This window comes from Canis lupus, chromosome 15 (assembly GCF_011100685.1).
Source record: "Canis lupus familiaris isolate Mischka breed German Shepherd chromosome 15, alternate assembly UU_Cfam_GSD_1.0, whole genome shotgun sequence".
Lineage (NCBI taxonomy): Eukaryota > Metazoa > Chordata > Mammalia > Carnivora > Canidae > Canis > Canis lupus.
In genome coordinates, this window is record NC_049236.1 from 22,504,797 (window position 1) to 22,524,632 (window position 19,836).

Here is a 19,836-nt window from a genome sequence, read left to right on the forward strand (position 1 = left end):
CTTATGACCCTTCTCAATCCAGTTTCAAAAGTAAAATGTTTCCTGGAATTTTTCAGATTGAGGGAATAAAACCAGCAGCATGCTCTGGATACAGCTAGAGATTTCTTACTCCCTAGTGATCATTCTTTTCACTTTCCACTAATAAAGTCTTTGAGAACTTTTTAAACATTTAATCCAGGGGATCCCTGGGTGGCTCAGCGGTTTAGTGCCTGCCTTCAGTACAGGGCGTGATCCTGGAGACCCGGGATCGAGTCCCACGTTGGGCTCCCTGCACGGAGACTGCTTCTCCCTCTGCCTGTGTCTCTGCCTCTGTGTCTCTCATGAATAAATAAATAAAATCTTTAAAAAAATATTTAATCCAATTTCAGTCCAGATTATCTGGATTTAAAAATTTTAGACCAACAATTCTCAAATTTTATCTTGCACCATCTCTTGGAGGGCTTGTTAAAGACCGTTGGGCCTCATCTTCAGGTTCTGATTCATCAGGTCTGGGGTGGGGCCCAAGAATTTGCATGTCTAATAAATTCCCAGGTGGTCCCAGGATGACAATTTAAACTCTGATGGAGATTTATACGTCTGTATGCATCTGAATTTAATCCCAAGAAGTTTAGCTCTATTAAGTAGCAGCCCTATAAAGCTAGCCACTTAGGCCATCCAGGAAAAAGGGATGCATGTTCAGATGTTGTTGAGTCCCTGTAGCATGCTATACAGTGTTTATGATGCATTGTATGTAATGCAGGTAGCTTGGGCTTTACAGGTAAGAAGGTAGTTATGTTGGCTTTCCTGATTTAAGCTTGCAAGAGAGCTAGATTTTTAAGACATTTGCCTCAGCACACCTGGAGTTTTAGACTTTTTAATCTACCAAGTGGAGAAAAAGGAATTGGTTACCCTTTTCCCGACCAAATGTATGGGACTGTTGTCAAGTTGCTTGTCTCACATGAAGAAAAAATCCTTTTCTGTTTTGATTTTTTTTGGCAAACTGTATCTGGTTTGTTTGCATGTGTCCTTTTCCTCAGCCTGGGTATATGTGTTATGATTGGACACATGATTTTTTTTTTTTAAAGATTTTTATTTATTTATTCATGATAGTTACACAGAGAGAGACAGAGAGGCAGAGACACAGGCAGAGGGAGAAGCAGGCTCCATGCACCGGGAGCCCGACGTGGGATTCGATCCCAGAGCCTCCAGGATCGCGCCCCGGGCCAAAGGCAGGCGCCAAACCGCTGCGCCACCCAGGGATCCCTACATGATCTTTTAAACTATCACTGGTGTTACTCAAGGTTTGTTATCTCTGTGATCTCTCTTTAAGTATTAATATAGTATATCCACATTTTGGTTTCTCACAAGAGACTTTCCTTTTGTATTCTCTATTTCCATTTAGGAGATGGACAAATGATACTGTAATGTCATACATCTCAAAATACAGTCCCTCAACCAGCAGTATCAGCATCACCTGTTTAATTTGGTAGAAATGCAAATTCACCGGTCCCACTCAAAACCCTGAATACGGAATTAGATATAGGAGGGGGCTCAAATTGTGGCTGAACAAGCTCACCACGTGACTCATCTTTGAGAACCTCTGTTGTAGAAGAATGATTAAGCTAACCATTCCTAGGGCAAGAAAGATGGTTGAAATCACACACTGGGATTAAAGTAATGTGATCCTTCTTGGAGCTACGTCTTAGCAATTATAGAAGCACATCTTACATTCTAGGTTTTGCTCTTTTGAAAGCAGAAATGAGAAATGACCATTTGAACAGAAATACTACCAAACCCCTCTCTTCCCACAAATGAGGACAATGTACTAGGTGTACAGACCAATGGTAAAACTGATGAGAAAACTTTTGAGAACTGACCTAAAATATTCATTTTGCTCAAAGAACTGATGTGCTTCTTTTATATAGTATTGATGTTTATAATAATCCATTTTTCCATTTCTAACTTGGTTGTCAGGAGTCTCAGCAAATGTTTTACATTTAATTTTCCCCTTAGGAGACCTAAGTATAAGTTTTCTAGTATTCTTTTTTTTTTTTTTAAGGATTTTATTTATTCGAGAGAGAGAGAGAGAGAGAGAGAGGCAGAGACACAGGCAGAGGGAAAAGCAGGCTCCCTGCAGGAACCGTGACCAGGGACTCGATCCCGGGTCTCCAAGATCAGGCCCTGGGCTGAAGGCGGCCCTAAACCCATGAGCCACCAGGGCTGCCCTAATTATTTTTATTAATTCAAAATTTATAATCCAATATTTTAAAATAAAAACATAGTATTTGTGGCTTTTATTATAAAGAGCTACAAATTATTGTTGGCAAAAGGGAATAGATAAACTAGTTAAGGTTGTTGAAGAAGCAAGTCTATCATTCAGGGGCAAGGCTAGTGCAGTCTGTGGCCCATATATGTCTAAATGGAGTCCCTAATCTAGCTCTTAGTTGACTCTCTGATCTCTCCTACTCTTCTTGCTCACAGGGCTGGAAATTAGCCTGTTTGTCAGACACTTGAGAACATTGGCATCTCAAGGTCTTTGCTTTCCTTGGTCCCTCAGAAAATGCTCTTTTCTCAGATACCTGTGGTATTTTCCCCTTCTCCTTCTTCTAGTTTTGGCTCAAATGTCATTATTATTTTTTAATATTTTATTTTTAAAAGTAATCTCTATACCCACCATGGGGCTGGTACTTACAACCCTGAGATCAAGGGTCACATATTCTACTGAGTGAGCCAACCAGGTCCTCCTCATGTTACCTTCTCAGTGAGGCCTTTTCTAACCAGCTCTCCCTGAAATCTCTTACCTTACTGTTTTTTCCATAGAACCTAGCTTCTACCATAAGTGTATCTGCCTGTTTTCAACCTTTCCACTGTCTGAATGTAGCTTCTACAGGGCAACGATTTTATACTGTTGCCCGCTTTGCTTCTGAGTGTGTACCCACCACACAGGGCTCTATCTGGCATGTGAGTGCTAACACGAACTTGCTGAACGACTGAAACAAAGTGCAGGAATCAGAATGTTTACATTCAGTAGCTTAAAAAACTTAAAAAATCTAGAAGCCGGCTGAAATTTCTTCTTCCACAAAGTGTATGTATCACAATTTAATTATTTGGATTTACTCTTTCTTTTTTAAAAACATTCAGCCAACACCTACTATACGCAAGGCACTGGGTTAAATGCTGAGAACAAAAATGAAAGAGACCCTGTTCTTTCAAGGAGCTCATAGTAGAGTAAAATAAAAAAGAAACAGCCTAAAATTTTTTTCTCTAAACCACAAAACCAAGATATGTGTAGGATGTGGTACACAGAAAATAGTGAAATTTAGCTTGCCTTCCCTCTGTTTTTTCTATTTTCTGGTTGCAGTAAAGTAAGTATCAGACAGAGGTATGGTCCAGCATAGAGTGAGACACAGGACTGTAAATCTCAGACTAAAGAATAGATAAGGTAATAAAGCTTTTATGCAGAACATCGTAATGTTAAAAAATCAGTCAGATCTAAAGGCTGATAAACAACCGAGATGATCTCAGGATATTTTATGAGAAGCACCATGTACACTTTAAAGCATCCAAAATTAGTGATGATCCTGACATTCCAACAACTATAAATCTTAACGAGAACAAGAAATATTGAGTAGCAGTTATTATCAGCATTAAATCTTTTACTAGCCCATACTTACCACCTGCCTCTTCTATGGCAAATAAATTTTATATCATATTTGTAAATCCTCTGCCACTTTCCCCATCTCTCCTTCTCTGGTACCAGCGACTGGGGTCCATAAATGGGTTAGATTCACACCACTAGAGTCAGTGTCCCTGGGATCTGTTGGCACAGGTATGGCATGGTTATAGAGGTGTACCTTTTCCTTCTTTGCAATGGTTGAAGAAGCCCTCTGAAATCCACCTTTTATGTATCTTTCTCCCTTTACTGATCCTAGAGCAAAAAATTAGGTGTACTTTTAGGTAACTTAGGTGTAACTTTTAGGTGTAACTTATGGTAACTGGGCAAGTCATTCCAAAATTTTGTTTTAATATATTCTAAGAAGAAACTATTAAATTTTAAAATTACTACAAGCTTCTTTGGGTCATGATCTCAGGGTCATGAGATGGAGTCCCACTTGGGGCTCTGTGCTCAGCAGGGGGTCTGCTTGCTTTTTCTCTCTTCTTTCCCCTCTGCACTCCCCCGCCCCCATCCTTCTCTAAAATAAATGGATAGATCTTAAAAAAAATGCTACAAGCTTCTTTGGAAATAAACAATTTTAGCAAAAATAAATTACATTCCAAAGTAAATTAGTACTTTTAGAAAGTCACAAATTAACTTCTTCAAAATAATAATTGTGACTTTGAGCATCTACTCACTAAACCCTAGGACGTATTCAAGGCATTTTGTAGAGATATGTCATTTACCTGAAGAAACCGAGCCTAAATGGTCAAGTGATTTGATCAGTATCATACGACCATAAAGTGGTAAAGCTGAGATTTACATCTAGATCTAATTGAATCCAAAGCTCTTCTTCAGTGTTTAAAAGCATAAAATAAGTAACAAATGAGAAAATCTTGCTGTAATGCCACTTAGGCCTATTTTAACTTCTGAGTACTTTCTTTTGGGCTGAGATCATTATCTAGGAGTTAACATAAATATAATTTTTATGTTCTATACTGACATTCCAAAAGTTTTCACTGGGGAGAAAAACTTGCTGCTAAAACCATGGCATTATCAATATTGCCTTACTTGGGAATAAAAAAGTGGGATTGAAACTCTGATAACCAATTAAAAATGTCTATTTTTAAAAAAGATTTTGTTAATTCATGACAGACACACACACACACACACAGAGAGAGAGAGAGAGAGAGAGAGAGAGAGAGAGAGAGAGATGTAGACACAGGCAGAGGGAGAAGCAGGCTCCATGTAGGGATGTAGGGAACCTGACGTGGGACTTGATACTGGGTCTCCAGGATCACGCCCTGGGCTGAAGGCAGGCACGCTAAACCGTTGAGCCACTGGGGCTGCCCAAAAATGTCTATTTTTTTTTTAAGAATGCAGAAGCCCTTTTGCATGTGGGTAGTGAAAATATTTTTAAAGAACTTTATGATGGTGTACCCAGATAGTGAGAATTTGCATCAGGGAATCAACTAGCTGCTTGGGCATTAAAGCATTCATCTAAAAAGAAAATCACATTGTAGGGCAAAATGGTTTAGTAATAAGTTCTGAGGAGAGAAGGAGAAATTTAGTGAGTGTGGGGGTGGGGATGTAGAATTAAAGAATGCAAAAAAAAAAAAAATCAAGAAATGCTATCCTTAAGCCGAGGCATATAAAATAGGCTCATAGATAATTTATGCAATTTCATCCAAATAGACCATCCAACTAACTGATATAGATAGTAGAAAAAGCCCTGGATTAAGGGATGGGAAAAACAATGACAATCACAACCAAGTTTGGGTAAGAGCTCCACTGTGTATTAGGCTTGCAACGTAAAATCAGTTAATAATCTATACATCTCAGGTTTCTCACCTTTAAGTTGGAGATGGGACTTTATTTACCCAGTCTGTTGTACAGATCAAATGAAATATCCTACTGAAATGGATCTGTATCAAATCAGATCTCTAAGAAAAGCGGAGGGTGAGGAAGGGGAGAGAACGTAAATTTCTTCCTTTTTCGACTACCAGTCTCCCAGTCATAAAAGCACAAGGTACAGGCCCTATTAGCTGTATATTATTCAGGACAAAATCTACCAATATTGATAATTTAAGATTTCCCCCTTCTTTTTCATTAGCCTTTTAAAATGAAAACCTAGTCAATTTTTGTAACATATATTTATTGGAATTCAAGTAGTGACAAGTTGTGACAGCCTGGCTCAAAAAAGCTTAAACTTTAAAACACTTGTAATAAAATTTCAAGTTATAGTCATAATTTATGTTACCTTATTATAAGAATCTTAAACTTCTGACTCTAATAGAGCTTTTAAAGTTCTTCTTTGTAATCTGGTCATTTTGTAGTCAAGGTACAGAAATATGACACTCTGTGTCACTTACCTCCAACAAAGAGCAATCTGTTGTTTAGATAGCACTTAACCTCAGAGAGCTTTTCCAAAATGGAAAGTCAAGAAATGTATTTAGTTAGAGGTATGTAATAAAATAGGAAAAACAGTTTCATTCTGTACCCAATTCTTTTTGGGTCGTACATTACACCTGTTGTATATGCACACTCACTCACAGAGATCGCACACATACGGTATACAACATGGACATCACAGAAAAGATGGCCAGTCAGCCTTCATCTTTGCAGCCAAGGGTTTTCATTAGTGGGTAGTTAATAATTGTTATTGGGGTCTGCTCTGTATTCTGCTTATAATTACAAAGTAAAGGACAAACTATGGGTTTATTATGTCCTATGGGAAATACATAGTCCTAGTCTGGAGAGAATTTGGCCTCCTGGATTATTTTCTTACAACAGACTCTGTGAGTCATGACTGTTTCATTTCAGACTGGCCAGGAAAGACTAAGTGATAATAAACCTTTAATCAGAAGAGTAAGATAGCCTAATGGACTGATGAATATCTACTTTTTATATGAATACTCTTCAACACGGTTCTATTGCTGCTTTTCATTTGGCTTTCAAGTATTGACAAGTGAAATTCTTTTATGGAGGACAAATAGCAGTAATATCTTTCAATCCGTGAGCATGCATTGGGTAAAGTACTGGAAATAGAACAGAATTCTATCCTTACTGTATTTAAACATAGGCTTACTACAAGTCTTCAGCCAAAGTCCCAAACTGAAAAGTGCCTCCTATGATAGTTATATTCAGTTACGTATGTGTAGGTAGATCGGGGATTGGACTTTGGACAAACCTAGGTCGAAGAATGATCTAATGTCTTATATCTAAATGTAGTATTATCTTTATATGTATTCCCAAACCCATGTTTGCAGCTAAGAAAAAGCACAGGTTTAATTTAGAAACCACAAAATGTTTATGTAAATGAAATCTTGTGCTACAAAGCGACTATCTTAAGACTCACTGTTATTATTTTTTTACCCACTTATTATCATAAAAAAACTAGTTCTCAGATTCTGCATACAGACAGCTTTATGTAAAATATATAAACATTTGTCCAAATTGGTACACAGATTGCATAAATATGGCAATTAAGATTGCATTTACAGATGTGCATGTACAATGTTGTGCAAATTATCACAATATTACAATTTCAAAAATTATTCAAATTGGAATCCAAGTAGAGCAGTTAGTGAAAAAATACCCATGCAGAATTTAAATATCTCAGAACAAAATTTAAATGTCTTCAGTAAAAGGTCACACATTTAAAATAGTTTTATTCATTTTATTTGTATATGTCAAAATACATTTTTATTTCCAAAATAGTGGGTTTTGCAACTAGTTTCATGCAGAAACAAGGTCTGCTCAATACTACCAATAAAATCAATATAGCACAGTAGCTGTTCAGTTTTAGATACAAAGAATAAATAACCTAAATACAAAACACTAAAATATTAGAAACATGTATTTAATCATTCTTCACAGGCATCCAAACTTCACAAATATAATCCTTAGCATGCCTAACTGTTGTGCAACCAGTATATGTTGCAGTCACTCAAACGGATCAATTATCTGTATATTTTACGTCCACATAAGACCCTGGAAATTCTCTCTATTCAGACCCACCATTCATACAGTTACCAAAAATAAAATTCCCATAACTATCCTTGTACCTTTAAAAATCAAGAATCCTGAGCTTGGTAGTAAGAGCATAACCTTATATCTTCATAAAACCAATCAAGAGAGAGAGGACTTAAAATCCTGCTTACCAAAACACCCTTTCCCAGCCCCAAAGTAATCTAAAATAGGCAGTAGAACACAATGACCTTTTAAAATGAAGGGGTACAAATTCACATTTAATATAGTATACAATACAATCAATAATACAATTAGCTACTATAAGCTTTACAATGTACAATTTATTCAAATGGCTGAACTGTTCAGTGGTTAAGGAGACAGTTATGTGCCAGAAAGATGTAATATTTTTTGCATGGTTTGATGAAAATATAAAAGCTATTTGTCCAAATAAAAGCCATCTTCACTATGTACTTGGTTTTGCTTTTTTTTTTCTTTTTTCTTTAAAAAGGCCACTGAAATGTATAAAATGGTTTGAACATGATGGTGGTATCAAAGTCAATGCCTCTTCACATGGCAATAACAGTGCATTTAACATTAACTCACGGGTTAAGTCTGCAAATGATTTCATAGCATTACTTTGGCTAGCACAACAGTTTTAGACAGCACTCAGATAAATATCGGTATGTGAAATGTGAAGCAATTATCTTATGCAAATTTAATTGTGGTTGAATACTATCAAATGAAAACTGGAAATAAAAGTAAAAAGCACTTTACAGTAGAAAACTTTTGTAAAGATAGGGCTCCATTGTAATGTGTTACTTTTAAAGTCTTTTTATCACATTGTTAGCAAATTTTGTTTTTAACACTATTTTGGAGTAGCCTACTTTGCATTAACAGACGTTTGAAATAAGAAAATAGTCAAGCATGCCATGTGGTGGTCTAAAAATCAAAACAATACACTTATTTATATATACAGCATCACTCAGTACCTGCTAAAATGAATGTGAAGATTACAGAATCTAACATCTTATACTACAATAATAAAAAACAAACAAAAACAAAAAAGTGACCAATGAAGGCAGAAAAAAGGACTTAAAAGATTCTAATCTCAATTGACTTTAAAGCATTCATATAAGAAATAAATGCATATTGCACAAACAGTGAAAGCAAATGTTCCACCAAGCAATTCAGTTCCAGGTGGAAGACAACACAGCATGAGCCTAATACAGGACAATGTTATCAGAAGAACAAGTGTGTTCCTTTCTGTAAATGAGAAAGTTGTGAGAACATAAAAGAGTCTGCCACATGAAGAGTTAGAAGGAAAAAAATACAAACCCAAACTTAGATGTAAAGCAAAAAAATTAAATATCGAAAAACTGGAAACTGTGGCACATCAGAAACTGTTGAATAACTGTCTTCTGTGAGAGCTGAAAGTTTTTGTCGACACAAAAGTATTTATGTACAACTAAGGCTTACTGGTTAAATATCTGAGGCATATCTGGCCTTGAACACTTTCCTTATATGCTGGAGCTGTAAACAAGTTTTCTCAGTCATTAAAAAAAAGAATCTTCTCAGCAGCTGCATTAACATGAAACAATGGTCTTGATACAAGAAAAAAAAAAAAAAAACAGAAAATTAAACAAAACAAAATTCCTAGATAAGAGGGCATTTGGCAGGATATCCGAAAATGACAGTCTCCAAGGATTCCTCCCAGGCTTCCAGTGACTGTCAGTTATGGTCCACTGGGTTGCTAATATGTGCAATTCTGTTATTTGCTGCTTTTTATTTGGAAAGTTTGCTTATAACTCTAATCAAGGCCCCATTTTCATCCTTTAGCCTCTGGTTGTCTGCTTTTAGGTCTGGTAACATCTGTGAGGGGAAAAAGAAAAGTTTTATTTCAATTAGAAGATACAATGTTACTCTTAATAAATTTTGTTTTCACCACAAGACACATGAACAAGCTCTGTCAGTTATATAAATTTCTAGTGGCTAAAACATATATGAAAGAAGAAAAAACTTGATTTGTGAAGCTAATTAGTTTAATAAATGATGGAATTAAAAGTTTATTCTTCCAAAGTTATCAATTGAAATGTACTAAATCACTTGCTATTATGACTCACAAGCACACCATATTAGAGCAGCCAAGAAAATGAAGCCTGTTTTTGTTAGGATAGGCTCTCAAAGGGAGTTCCTCTTAGACTTCCTGTCGGCACCTAAACCGAGGTCTTTTACTTTATTTACATCGGACCTCAAACCATCGTACTTACTATTATTCCACAAGAAAACCAGCCTATTTGGCAAAGTTTTGATTTGTTCTAAATTATTAAAATCCCTTAAAGGATTCACCTGTAGTCCCAAGTTTAAGCGTGTAGTACAACGTCTGATCCAAGAAAGGTGCTCATTAAATTACAGTAATTACTACTATTAAAATAGTATAAAGTATAAGTCAAAGTAGTCAGTCTGTATTTATGAAAATATCTAAGCCTTGAAAAAAACCACCGGTATTTGGAGCAAACAGAAAAACAGAAGGAGGGGGTGGAAGTGTTATCAGTAAACTGGATTTTCCACTAAGAACAAATTAAATTATATGTGCTCTGCCAGATTTGCTAGGAAGCGGAACAGCTTATATTTTGGACATTAAAACATACTTTCCAAAGATTCCAAAATCTTTCTTTAGCTATCAAAATGTATTAGATGAAAAATCAGATAAAAGTAGAACTTCTACTTGGCAAAATTACCTTAAGCAAAATCTTTATCAAGAGTTTATGTGGAACCAATCAATTCTTGTGTTCACAATGTATGGATATAAAATACAGTAATCTCAAGTTTTTATATTAGGATACCTCTGTAATAAAGAACTAAGTGAATATTAACTACAGTGGTTCTGATAGAAAATGACATTATTTTGAAAAACTGATAAAGCATGCTTAATCTTCAGTTTCAACATATTAATTATATATAAAATGTTATACTGCTTATGCTCCATTTTCTTTCTAGTAAAGAACTTAAGTCATATTTTTAGTCCTTAAAGTATCTGTAGAGCCAAGAATGTGCACAAACTTTGTAAAAGTGCAGACAAATCTTTAAATCCCTAAATCATCTCCTAAATTTATTGTAGTTTATCAGTCAGAATATACAATTAGTGACACTTTCTAACATTCTGAGAAGCCATGCATAATTAACAGTTATATGATAAGCTTCAGACACAATGGCATTAATTTGTAAAAGTGAGCTTAAGACACGCTTACTAATACAAAAACACCTGCCTGGCTCTACCAAGAAGAAATGATGAAACTATAAATTATAGGTTCACAGACTGCAGTTGCCTACAGAACCCTGAGCGCTTGGCTACCACTCTTGTCAAGGCCCTATTCTCAGTCAGCAGTCGCTCATTTAACTCTCTCAGAGTTTGAATTTGCTTTATTTGGTGCAGGTTCTGCAGGAATTGAAACATAAAGAAATAGAAAATAAAAAAATAAGAAAATGGAAAAGAGTACAATAAAAACACAAAGAATCACAGATAATGAATACAAGAAGAAAAAAATTAAGAGTCTTGACTATAAGGATATTCCATGAGTTTTACAAAGTAAACAGTGCAGTCCTAAAGTTCCATATCAAACAAAATACATACACAAAATCCAAAGAATTTGTCTCCAAAGCCATTCAATAATAATGTTCTAATAAGGAACCAATTTCAGTAATATAATAATTAAATCCTGAAATTCTATGGGCACACCTTCCTATGTACCAGATCATTAATACATAATGTGATAAAGATATTTTATGCAAGATAATATGATAAAAGGTAATCAATTAACTATGCTATTTTTCCCCCCAGCAAAGAGTGTCCCTTCCAACATTCAAAACAAATAGTTACTTCTACAGGTAATTTAGAGTTAAACAAAACATAGCTCTGCTAGTCCACCACTCTAATGTCCTTTATTTTCAAAAGAAAACATATTTGTATTGAAAACCCCTCCACCATTTACTCTCTAGGAAACAGAGTATGTGAAATGCAAAGAATAATAAATCCCAAATCTTATAGTTATTATTGTCTAATTTCTTTGATACCTGAACACCAAAAGACCCATAAAAACTATCAATTAACAAAATGATCTGAATTATAAATGTTTTCCTAACTCACATAAAACTTGGATTTAGGAAGAGAAGCACAAAATATAGATAACCCATAAATTACATAATCAGGATTGAGAACAATTAATGTAAACAATTAATGTAAACCTATAATAGTACTGAAAAACTTGAAACTCATAAACAGCACTATTTCTTGTAACTAGTAGCATGGTTTACTTACTTTGAGTTCTTCTTCCATTTCAGATATTCTTCTTTCTAGAGCTCTTCGTTCCTAGATCAATTTAAGGTACTGATATTAATCACATAATTATATTATTAATTTTCTTCTAAATTGTGAAATAGTGACACAAAATTTTAGAGTCAAAAATCAAATCAGGAGCGTGTGGAAAAAGATGTGATGCCAGTGATGTGTAAAGAGCCAAATTTTGAGATAAATAATTACGAAGATTATTATTTTTATTAATTTCTATAAGCTCTTTCTTTAAAGCTTTGACTTTCTGGTAGCTTGGTACATAACATGTTGATACTATTTTTTTAGTTCAATTAAACTTAGGAATAGAATAAATCAATATTCAAGACTGAGGATTATATAGAAAAGAAAAAAAAACACACATAGATGCAATTATTCTACAGTGACAGAAGCAGAAATGCAGGAAGCAAACATGCCTAAAATATGTGTACTTTAAAATTTCAAAAGGATCTAAGACCTTCACCTACAATGTATACTAGCCATTATTTATCCAATTGACTTTTACAGTTTTGTATTTAGGTTGACATTGTGTGCAGCATTAACGCAGTGAATCTAAGGAAGAAGCAACTGCAGCACTTATTTTAAAGTACCTCCTTCCAAAGAGTGATAGGCAAAGGCAACATACACTACTGCAGTGTCTGGTTTTATTCTCCCTTAAATAAGAAGCATTCTAGAGTGTTATGCAGAAAGCAAGCAGCGGTAATTAATGTGCTGTAAAACTTTGGTTAGGTCATACCGCCCAGAAGATACTGACTCTTGCCGGTCACCTTTCAGATACAAACCATTTAAATTTAGTTTAATCACTATGAATCTCCAAGACATTCTTTCCCAGATTAATAATTGATGTTGATATTTAGTAAAGCAGTATATTTACTGTAAATGTTAATGTTTTTAGATTATGTGATGTAAAAAGTAGATGGAATCCTATGCACAGACGTTTAAGTATCATGTTACTGTTGATAGCTTGTTTAAACACGATTATATAGACAAAACCATTATTTTCTATGAACAGAACTTTCTCCTAGTTAATAATACAGCCATGACTAATTCATAAAAAACACTATATTTCCCCAACAGTGGGATATATAATGTTATATGTGATCTTCATAACTTGGTGAAATCTCATAAATAGCATACTTTCCTTCAGCCTCATCATCAATTTTATTAGGTACCTTTAAGATTTTTTTTTTTAATTTTTATTTATTTATGATAGTCACAGAGAGAGAGAGAGAGAGAGAGAGAGGGAGGCAGAGACACAGGCAGAGGGAGAAGCAGGCTCCATGCACCGGGAGCGCGACGTGGGATTCGATCCCAGGTCTCCAGGATCGCGCCCTGGGCCAAAGGCAGGCGCTAAACCGCTGCGTCACCCAGGGATCCCTACCTTTAAGATTTTAACTACTTTCTGGTAAAGCAAGACAAGCTGTCATGTCACCAAATCAGCAACTATAAAGTTGTATGGGATTTCTTCTGTTTGACAAACTTTTTAACATCAAAAAATATGGTTAAGAGAAAATACATGTAAAGTGCTTAGCCCAGTGCCTGACTGGTACATTAGAGTGCTGAATAAATGTTAGCAGTTATTATTAAAACTATGATTACTAATGACTTTAAATTGAAAGTGAATTAGCTACTTTGTAATTTATCTGCATTTGACAGGCAGACAGACAAAGGAGGTCAGGTGACAATGTCAGAGTATGAAGATGTGTATCGTGTGCACAAGCCTAGAAGAAAGAAGGACAGACATCATTTCTCTTTTTTTTTCTTCGGTCAAAAAGGTAAATTCGCTATTTTTATAATGGAATGGAAGAAAATGTTTTATCAACTGCTCCTGATTATTTATTCTTTGACCTAGCTACCCAGGATGTACTTTCTTCTCTGGCTGAAGCCTTGTAGGTGTAGCCACTGCTCACTTAGACTAAGAGACACTCCTTTCTTTAAAGTTTGATCATTTATACATTCTCAACTGCTCACTAAACTTGTAGAGTTATTCCTATGGCCACTGGCAGACCTCTGAGCAATAACAATAATAAAGAAACACAAGTGAATATATCATAGTCAGGTAAAAAATTATAGAAAGATATAAAAGAGCAAAAGGCTTTTCTAGTAATCATTTTTTTTGTTTAAAATATCCTATTTAAAAAAATATCCTATTTAAGTTAAATATTCAAATTCAAAATTAAACAAAGTTATCATTAGTTTTAAAAAGATTTTGAGAACTTGATATCCTTAGAATCTTTACAAACTTTAAGAATGTATTTAAATTTTCCAAAGAGTTAAACTAAATGAATGTATGATCAAAATATTTTAAGTATACCACCACAGGAAACCAAAGAGAGATAAGGAAACCAAAGAGAGATAAATGGCATTTCAAAAACATCAGATTCACTATTCACAATGTGTACATTTCAGAATCAAGGCAAAGATTTTTTTTTAATCTGTTAAAAGAATAACATGGTAAATTTAAGTCTTATTACCTAGACAGGTAATTTCATGCCTAGAGAGATCCTACAGAACTGTAAAGAAGCTAAGCCAGAAAACATTCATAATTAATATTAATTTATACTAACAAAAACTACCAACCATAAAAACAATACTAAAGGACAATAAAAAGATCTTTTATTGCTTACGTAAATTAAAGGGGGAAAATGATATTCAATAAAATGGACACTTACCCTTTTTTCCATTTCTAATAGTGACCTATCAGCAAACCTTTCTTGTCTCTGTAACAAAGTAACAAATATAAAAGGGATGTAAGTGCAATAAAGGTGGAAGGAGGAGGAAGGAGGACCACAGTATCTCCTCTAGTGGTCTTCAAATAAATAACAATATTCACAGAGTATAAATAAAGTATTCACAGGTATAAATAAAGGAAAAACAATTTTGTATTGAAACAATAAAGAGTTAAAGGAAAAAAAAAAGAGTTAAAGGAATACTTAGAAATAGAATGGTCTCTACATTTCTCATGGCATACCCGTTACTTTTCCTCAGGTTTTTACACAATATAGTGGGGCTAAGGATGGGTAAGGACTGTTCTGTGGAACAAAACCAAAAACATCCTAGAGTTTCCTCTCCAATGCTCAAGTTCTCTTTTCTTTTCTTTTCCTTTCCTTTTCTTTTTTTTTTTTTAAATCTTATTTATTTATTCATGAGAGATACAGAAGGAGAGAGAGGCAGAGACACAGGCAGAGGGAGAAGCAGGCTCCATGCAGGGAGCCCAACGTGGGACTCGATCCCAGGTCTCCAGGATCACGCCCCGGGCTGAAGGTGGCGCTAAATCACTAAGCCACCGGGGCTGCCCAAGCTCTCTTTTCTTATACACCACTAGGAATGGAGGCTAATCTGAATGATCAGATTCCAGGACCTTGACTGAAAAGTAGTTCAGTCTTGGATGTGAGTATCCAAGCAGCCAAACCAGTAAAATGGCCTAAATTTTGTTGTCTCTCACAGCTTCGTCTTGCTCACTCTCTATCTAGGGTTTTCTTTTCCAATCATCCACACTCAAAAACTGGTAAGAAGGTTCACACCCCTTGTCACTTAAAAGAAATTCTAGCTATACAGCTTTTCTTCTGGAGAGCTTAGGGCTTTTATTTTTCTTGCTTTTTCTGTACCCAAAGTTGACAAAATCCTGAGATTTGGGGGATGGAGAGGGCCCTTGGAGTTTTAATCTACACGTTGCAGCCAATACCTGAGAGCTGTGCATGTGGATACTGAATAAAGACCCGGTTAAAAACAAGTGGCATCCTAGGGGTGCCTGAGTGGCTCCATCTGGTGAGCAACTGCCTTTAGCTCAGGTCACGATCTCAGGCTACTGGAATCAAGCCCCTCATTGGGCTCCTTGCTCAGTGGTGAGTCTGTGGCTCACTCTGCTCTCCCCACCAACACTTGCACACTCTCTCTCTCAAATAAATAAATAAAACCTGAAAAAAAAAAAAACCCAAAACAAAGAACAAGTGGTATCCTGGTTCTTACTTATATTGACTTCTGTACATATATCTCCCTTGAGATTCCTGGTCAGTTTGCTATAAAAATCATCAAATGACTCATTTCCCAAAAGTGACTTTGCTGAATAATCAATTTTACCAATTTACCAAAATCGTTTTTGACTTTAACAAGAATGCTTTTATTAACCACAAAATATACTTAAAAATATATTTCATCAATTAAGCGTTCTTTTTTTCTTTTTAAAGATTTTATTTTTAACTAATCTCTATACTCAACGTGAGGCTCAAACTTACACCCTAAGATCAAGAGTCACATTCTCTACTGACTGAGCCAGTCAGGTAAAGAAGATGTTTAGGGGCACCTAATTTTTTGTTCTGTCAACTATTTCAGCATTCATAATTTAGTATCATCAAGGCCTGTAACCAAGTTACTTTTTGATCTTCTTTTCACAGTTTTTTTGTGAATATGATACATAAAATTGAAAGATCCGTGTCCTTCCTTTTTTTCTGTTGTTTAAAAATTTTTTTTTTTAAGATTTAATTTATTTATTCATGAGAGACACACAGAGAGAGGCAAAGACATAGGCAGAGGGAGAAGCAGGCTTCCCGCAGGGAGCTTGATGCAGGACTTGATCCCAGGACCCTTGGGATCATGACCTGAGCCAAAGGCAGATGCTCAACTACTGAGCCACCTAGGTGTCCCATTGAGCCATCCAGGTGACCCTCTGTTGTTTTAAAGGGTTTTATGCTTTTGTGCTTACTCTTCCTGGAAAAATAAAAGTCAATGTATTTTAATTACTTATCACATTCAAAATGTCAAATATGATGAGACTTTTCAGCTACTTCTGATTTCTTTTTGATGTTTTAAAATTTAAATTTTGCATTTTAATTGCTAAAAATATAAAACAAAGGCTAATATGCTCTTTGAGGATCTGCAAATGAATCCTAAAAATGCTTTAAAGACTGAAAAATACAGGGGTGCTTGGCTGAATCCATCAGTAGAGAGTTACTCTTGATCTCAGAGTTGTGAGTTTGAGCTTCATGCTGGATGTAGAGATTACCTTAAAAACAAAAAAGACTGAAAAATTTAAAAATGACATTCAAAAGCACCCAAAAGAAATCAGAAATAGCTGCAACAATGCCATTACATAATAAGTTGATAAAATTTTAGATGGAAAATTAGCATTTTTTGAGGATTTTTCTTCATATAGCAGCATTTTAGCAATTTTATGATTCATCTGCTAATTTCTTAGATTAAAAAACAACTTAAAAAAATCAACTTTAGTTAGTATTCTGGTGAATATTCTAGTCAAAGCGGTTATAATCATAATTAGTTAATCTAGTGAATGGCATTTGACAAAATATTATTCATCAAACTGGTTTCTGGTAAATCAGTCTATTTCCTCTGTTAGAGATTACAGGAAGGAGGGTGGCTAGACTAGCGCAGGATTCAAGAATTCTAGAGTCCCTCAGAAAAAACTCCTTGCAACTGTCAAATTGCCACCACTATGTATACTCATGAATAATTATGGAAGTAATGCCCCAAAAGAAAATAAAAATCAGGTGGAATGATTCATAGTAGACTTAAATGCTCAGGATAAATACTCTAAAATTGAATAAAAAGTTTAATGTTTATCAGTTTTGCCTTTATATGTGCCTTTAAATTTTAAGGACATTTACGTAGTTTTCCCAACTAAGATATTAACTCAGAATATGTACCAATGTCTTATACTCTGAATTACCCTTCCCATTATTCATTGACTATGCTGGGCATGGTACTCAGAATGTCTGCTAAGGCAGTTAACAGTAACTTGTTTTTCTAGACACAATCCATAGGATAAGAAATTGGTACATGACCCAAAGGCAACTTGCTATAGGTTGTCCAGCGTCCTATGAAATGGTCACTAACAGGCTCATGAGCCGTAACAGGACTGTTTCATGCTGATAATAACTGGATAATTCTATCAGTTTCCCTCTCTTTTAGGCTTTGAATGAGAGACATATAGGAAGAATTAAATGACAACAGGGGAAGCAAAAGAGCAGAGAAACAGAGAAGGTAGTAATAAGCAGTAAAAACACAGATTAGCTGACTCACTGTAATGACAGGACACAGCAGTAGGAAGCAGTGGACTTTTTTTTAAAAAAGCAGTGGATATTTTTATTTAGAAAACACTTATGATCAAATCTCTAGAGCTAAAGCTATTTTCAGAAAACTAGTTGTGATATTTTTGTGTGAGGAGGCTCACGAAACTATTAATGCAACCCAAAGAATGATGACTTTCCAGTTTACCATGAAGCCTCAGTGTACCCCAGCAAGTTGTAACTTGAATGACATTCCAAGGTTTTATGACACCTCACTATGAAACGTGTTCTTGTTCTGACTTCTTTGTGTATCTTTATAGTAAACTCTCATCAACTGATGGAATCTGCAGAACCTTTTTAACCTCATAAGGTTAGCTTAACTCCTGGAATTTTGGCAAAGCCTCCACTGTGCGTAAACAACTGCTTCACAATGTAATAGTGGTTAACAACAACAAAAAGGGACCTGGTAACAAGTTAAGTTCAACACAGAGAATTAACTTAAAAAATTATAAAAAAAGATGAATGTAAAAGAATGACCAAAGAAAGTATACAAGCTTCATTTACAGAACCAGAGATGTCATTTTTAGAGCACTGATATTAACTGGATTTCAAAAGCTGAACTGCAGAAATATACTACAAAGTCTCAGTTTAAAATTAAACAAGTTTGTTTTCTTAAAAATTACAGGACTGCTTAGAGTCTTTTAAAAAAAGGCCAATTAGCCAATACATAGTACAACTCTAGTTTCAGATGCAGTGTTCAATAATTTATCAGTTGCATATAATACCCAGTGCTTGTCACATCACGAGCCCTCCTTAATGCCCATTATCTTTTAACACATGAACAATATTCTGCAAAATCTCCAAGATGTAGTACAGTATTTCCCATGAAATACTTGGGTCAAAAAAACGTCTTTTCTTTGAAGGGAGACAGGTGGAGAATGGGGGAAGGAATGTGCCTATTACTATCCCTTCAATTAGTATTCCATGGAAAAAGCTTGGGAAACAAGCTAGATCCTACATAGCCTAGATCATAAGTATATAGCTGTGAATTTTGTTTGGCTATCCCAATTTTGTCTAAAATGGTCTCCTATAGGCTGTTAAAGAGAAGGTAAGTTAAAAGACTTAACAACAAACTATCTTCTTCTAGAATTAGTATATCAAATTAATTCTGGGAACAAACAAAATATTTATAATGAATAAAAATGATTATATAAATTTTTAATGGCTTTAAGAAGATTCTGTATAGATGCTATTAATGCCTTGCTACATTTGGTATGCTGGAAATAAGCATTTAATCCCTTTATGTATCAAAACATAGGTATTTTTCCCTTAAAAATACTTAACCTTTCCATTCTAATACTTCCATATTTTTAATTTATTCTAGAAAGAAGTAAATGAAGTTATCAGTAAACTGTATTGATTGCTTATTTTAATAAGCTATTATCAGTAATCAAACTTCTGTTTTGAAGAAACATCTGAAAGTATTTCAATATAATATTTTAGATAGAATAAATCATAACCATTATCTTCAGGGTAATAGAGAGAAAAAGGTACAAACCTGGGTGGCCTTTTCCAATTGTAATTTAAGATCGGTCAGTTCCATATTTGTATCATGTAGCTGTGCTTTCAGCTTTTCATTTTCAGCTAAAATTTGTTCATAAAGCTATAAAAATTAAGGGATAACAACAAATTACTTTTCTCTTAATATTTTAAGATTTTCCACTGATTACTTTGCAATATTAAAACCAAAAGATTAATTTACATATGAGCCTTTAAAGGATCCATAAAAAATATTTTAATGTTTTACAGTTGCAAGGAAAACATTTTTGGTTATACAAGTATTTGTCTCATGTAAACTCTTT

The 19,836-nt window shown here is 34.8% G+C and overlaps 1 protein-coding gene across 1 annotated transcript in view; it reads right to left on the reverse strand.

Annotated features, from left to right (window-relative positions):
* Positions 1 to 7,042: 7,042 nt before the first annotated feature.
* The window catches only part of PPP1R12A (protein phosphatase 1 regulatory subunit 12A), a 139,265-nt gene continuing 126,471 nt past the window's right edge, over positions 7,043 to 19,836 (reverse strand). Inside the window, 4 exon segments of the mRNA XM_038558529.1 lie at positions 7,043 to 9,475; positions 11,922 to 11,972; positions 14,624 to 14,671; positions 19,533 to 19,637. Of these exon segments, the coding sequence (XP_038414457.1) occupies positions 9,389 to 9,475; positions 11,922 to 11,972; positions 14,624 to 14,671; positions 19,533 to 19,637 (291 nt within the window). The 3' untranslated portion in view covers positions 7,043 to 9,388.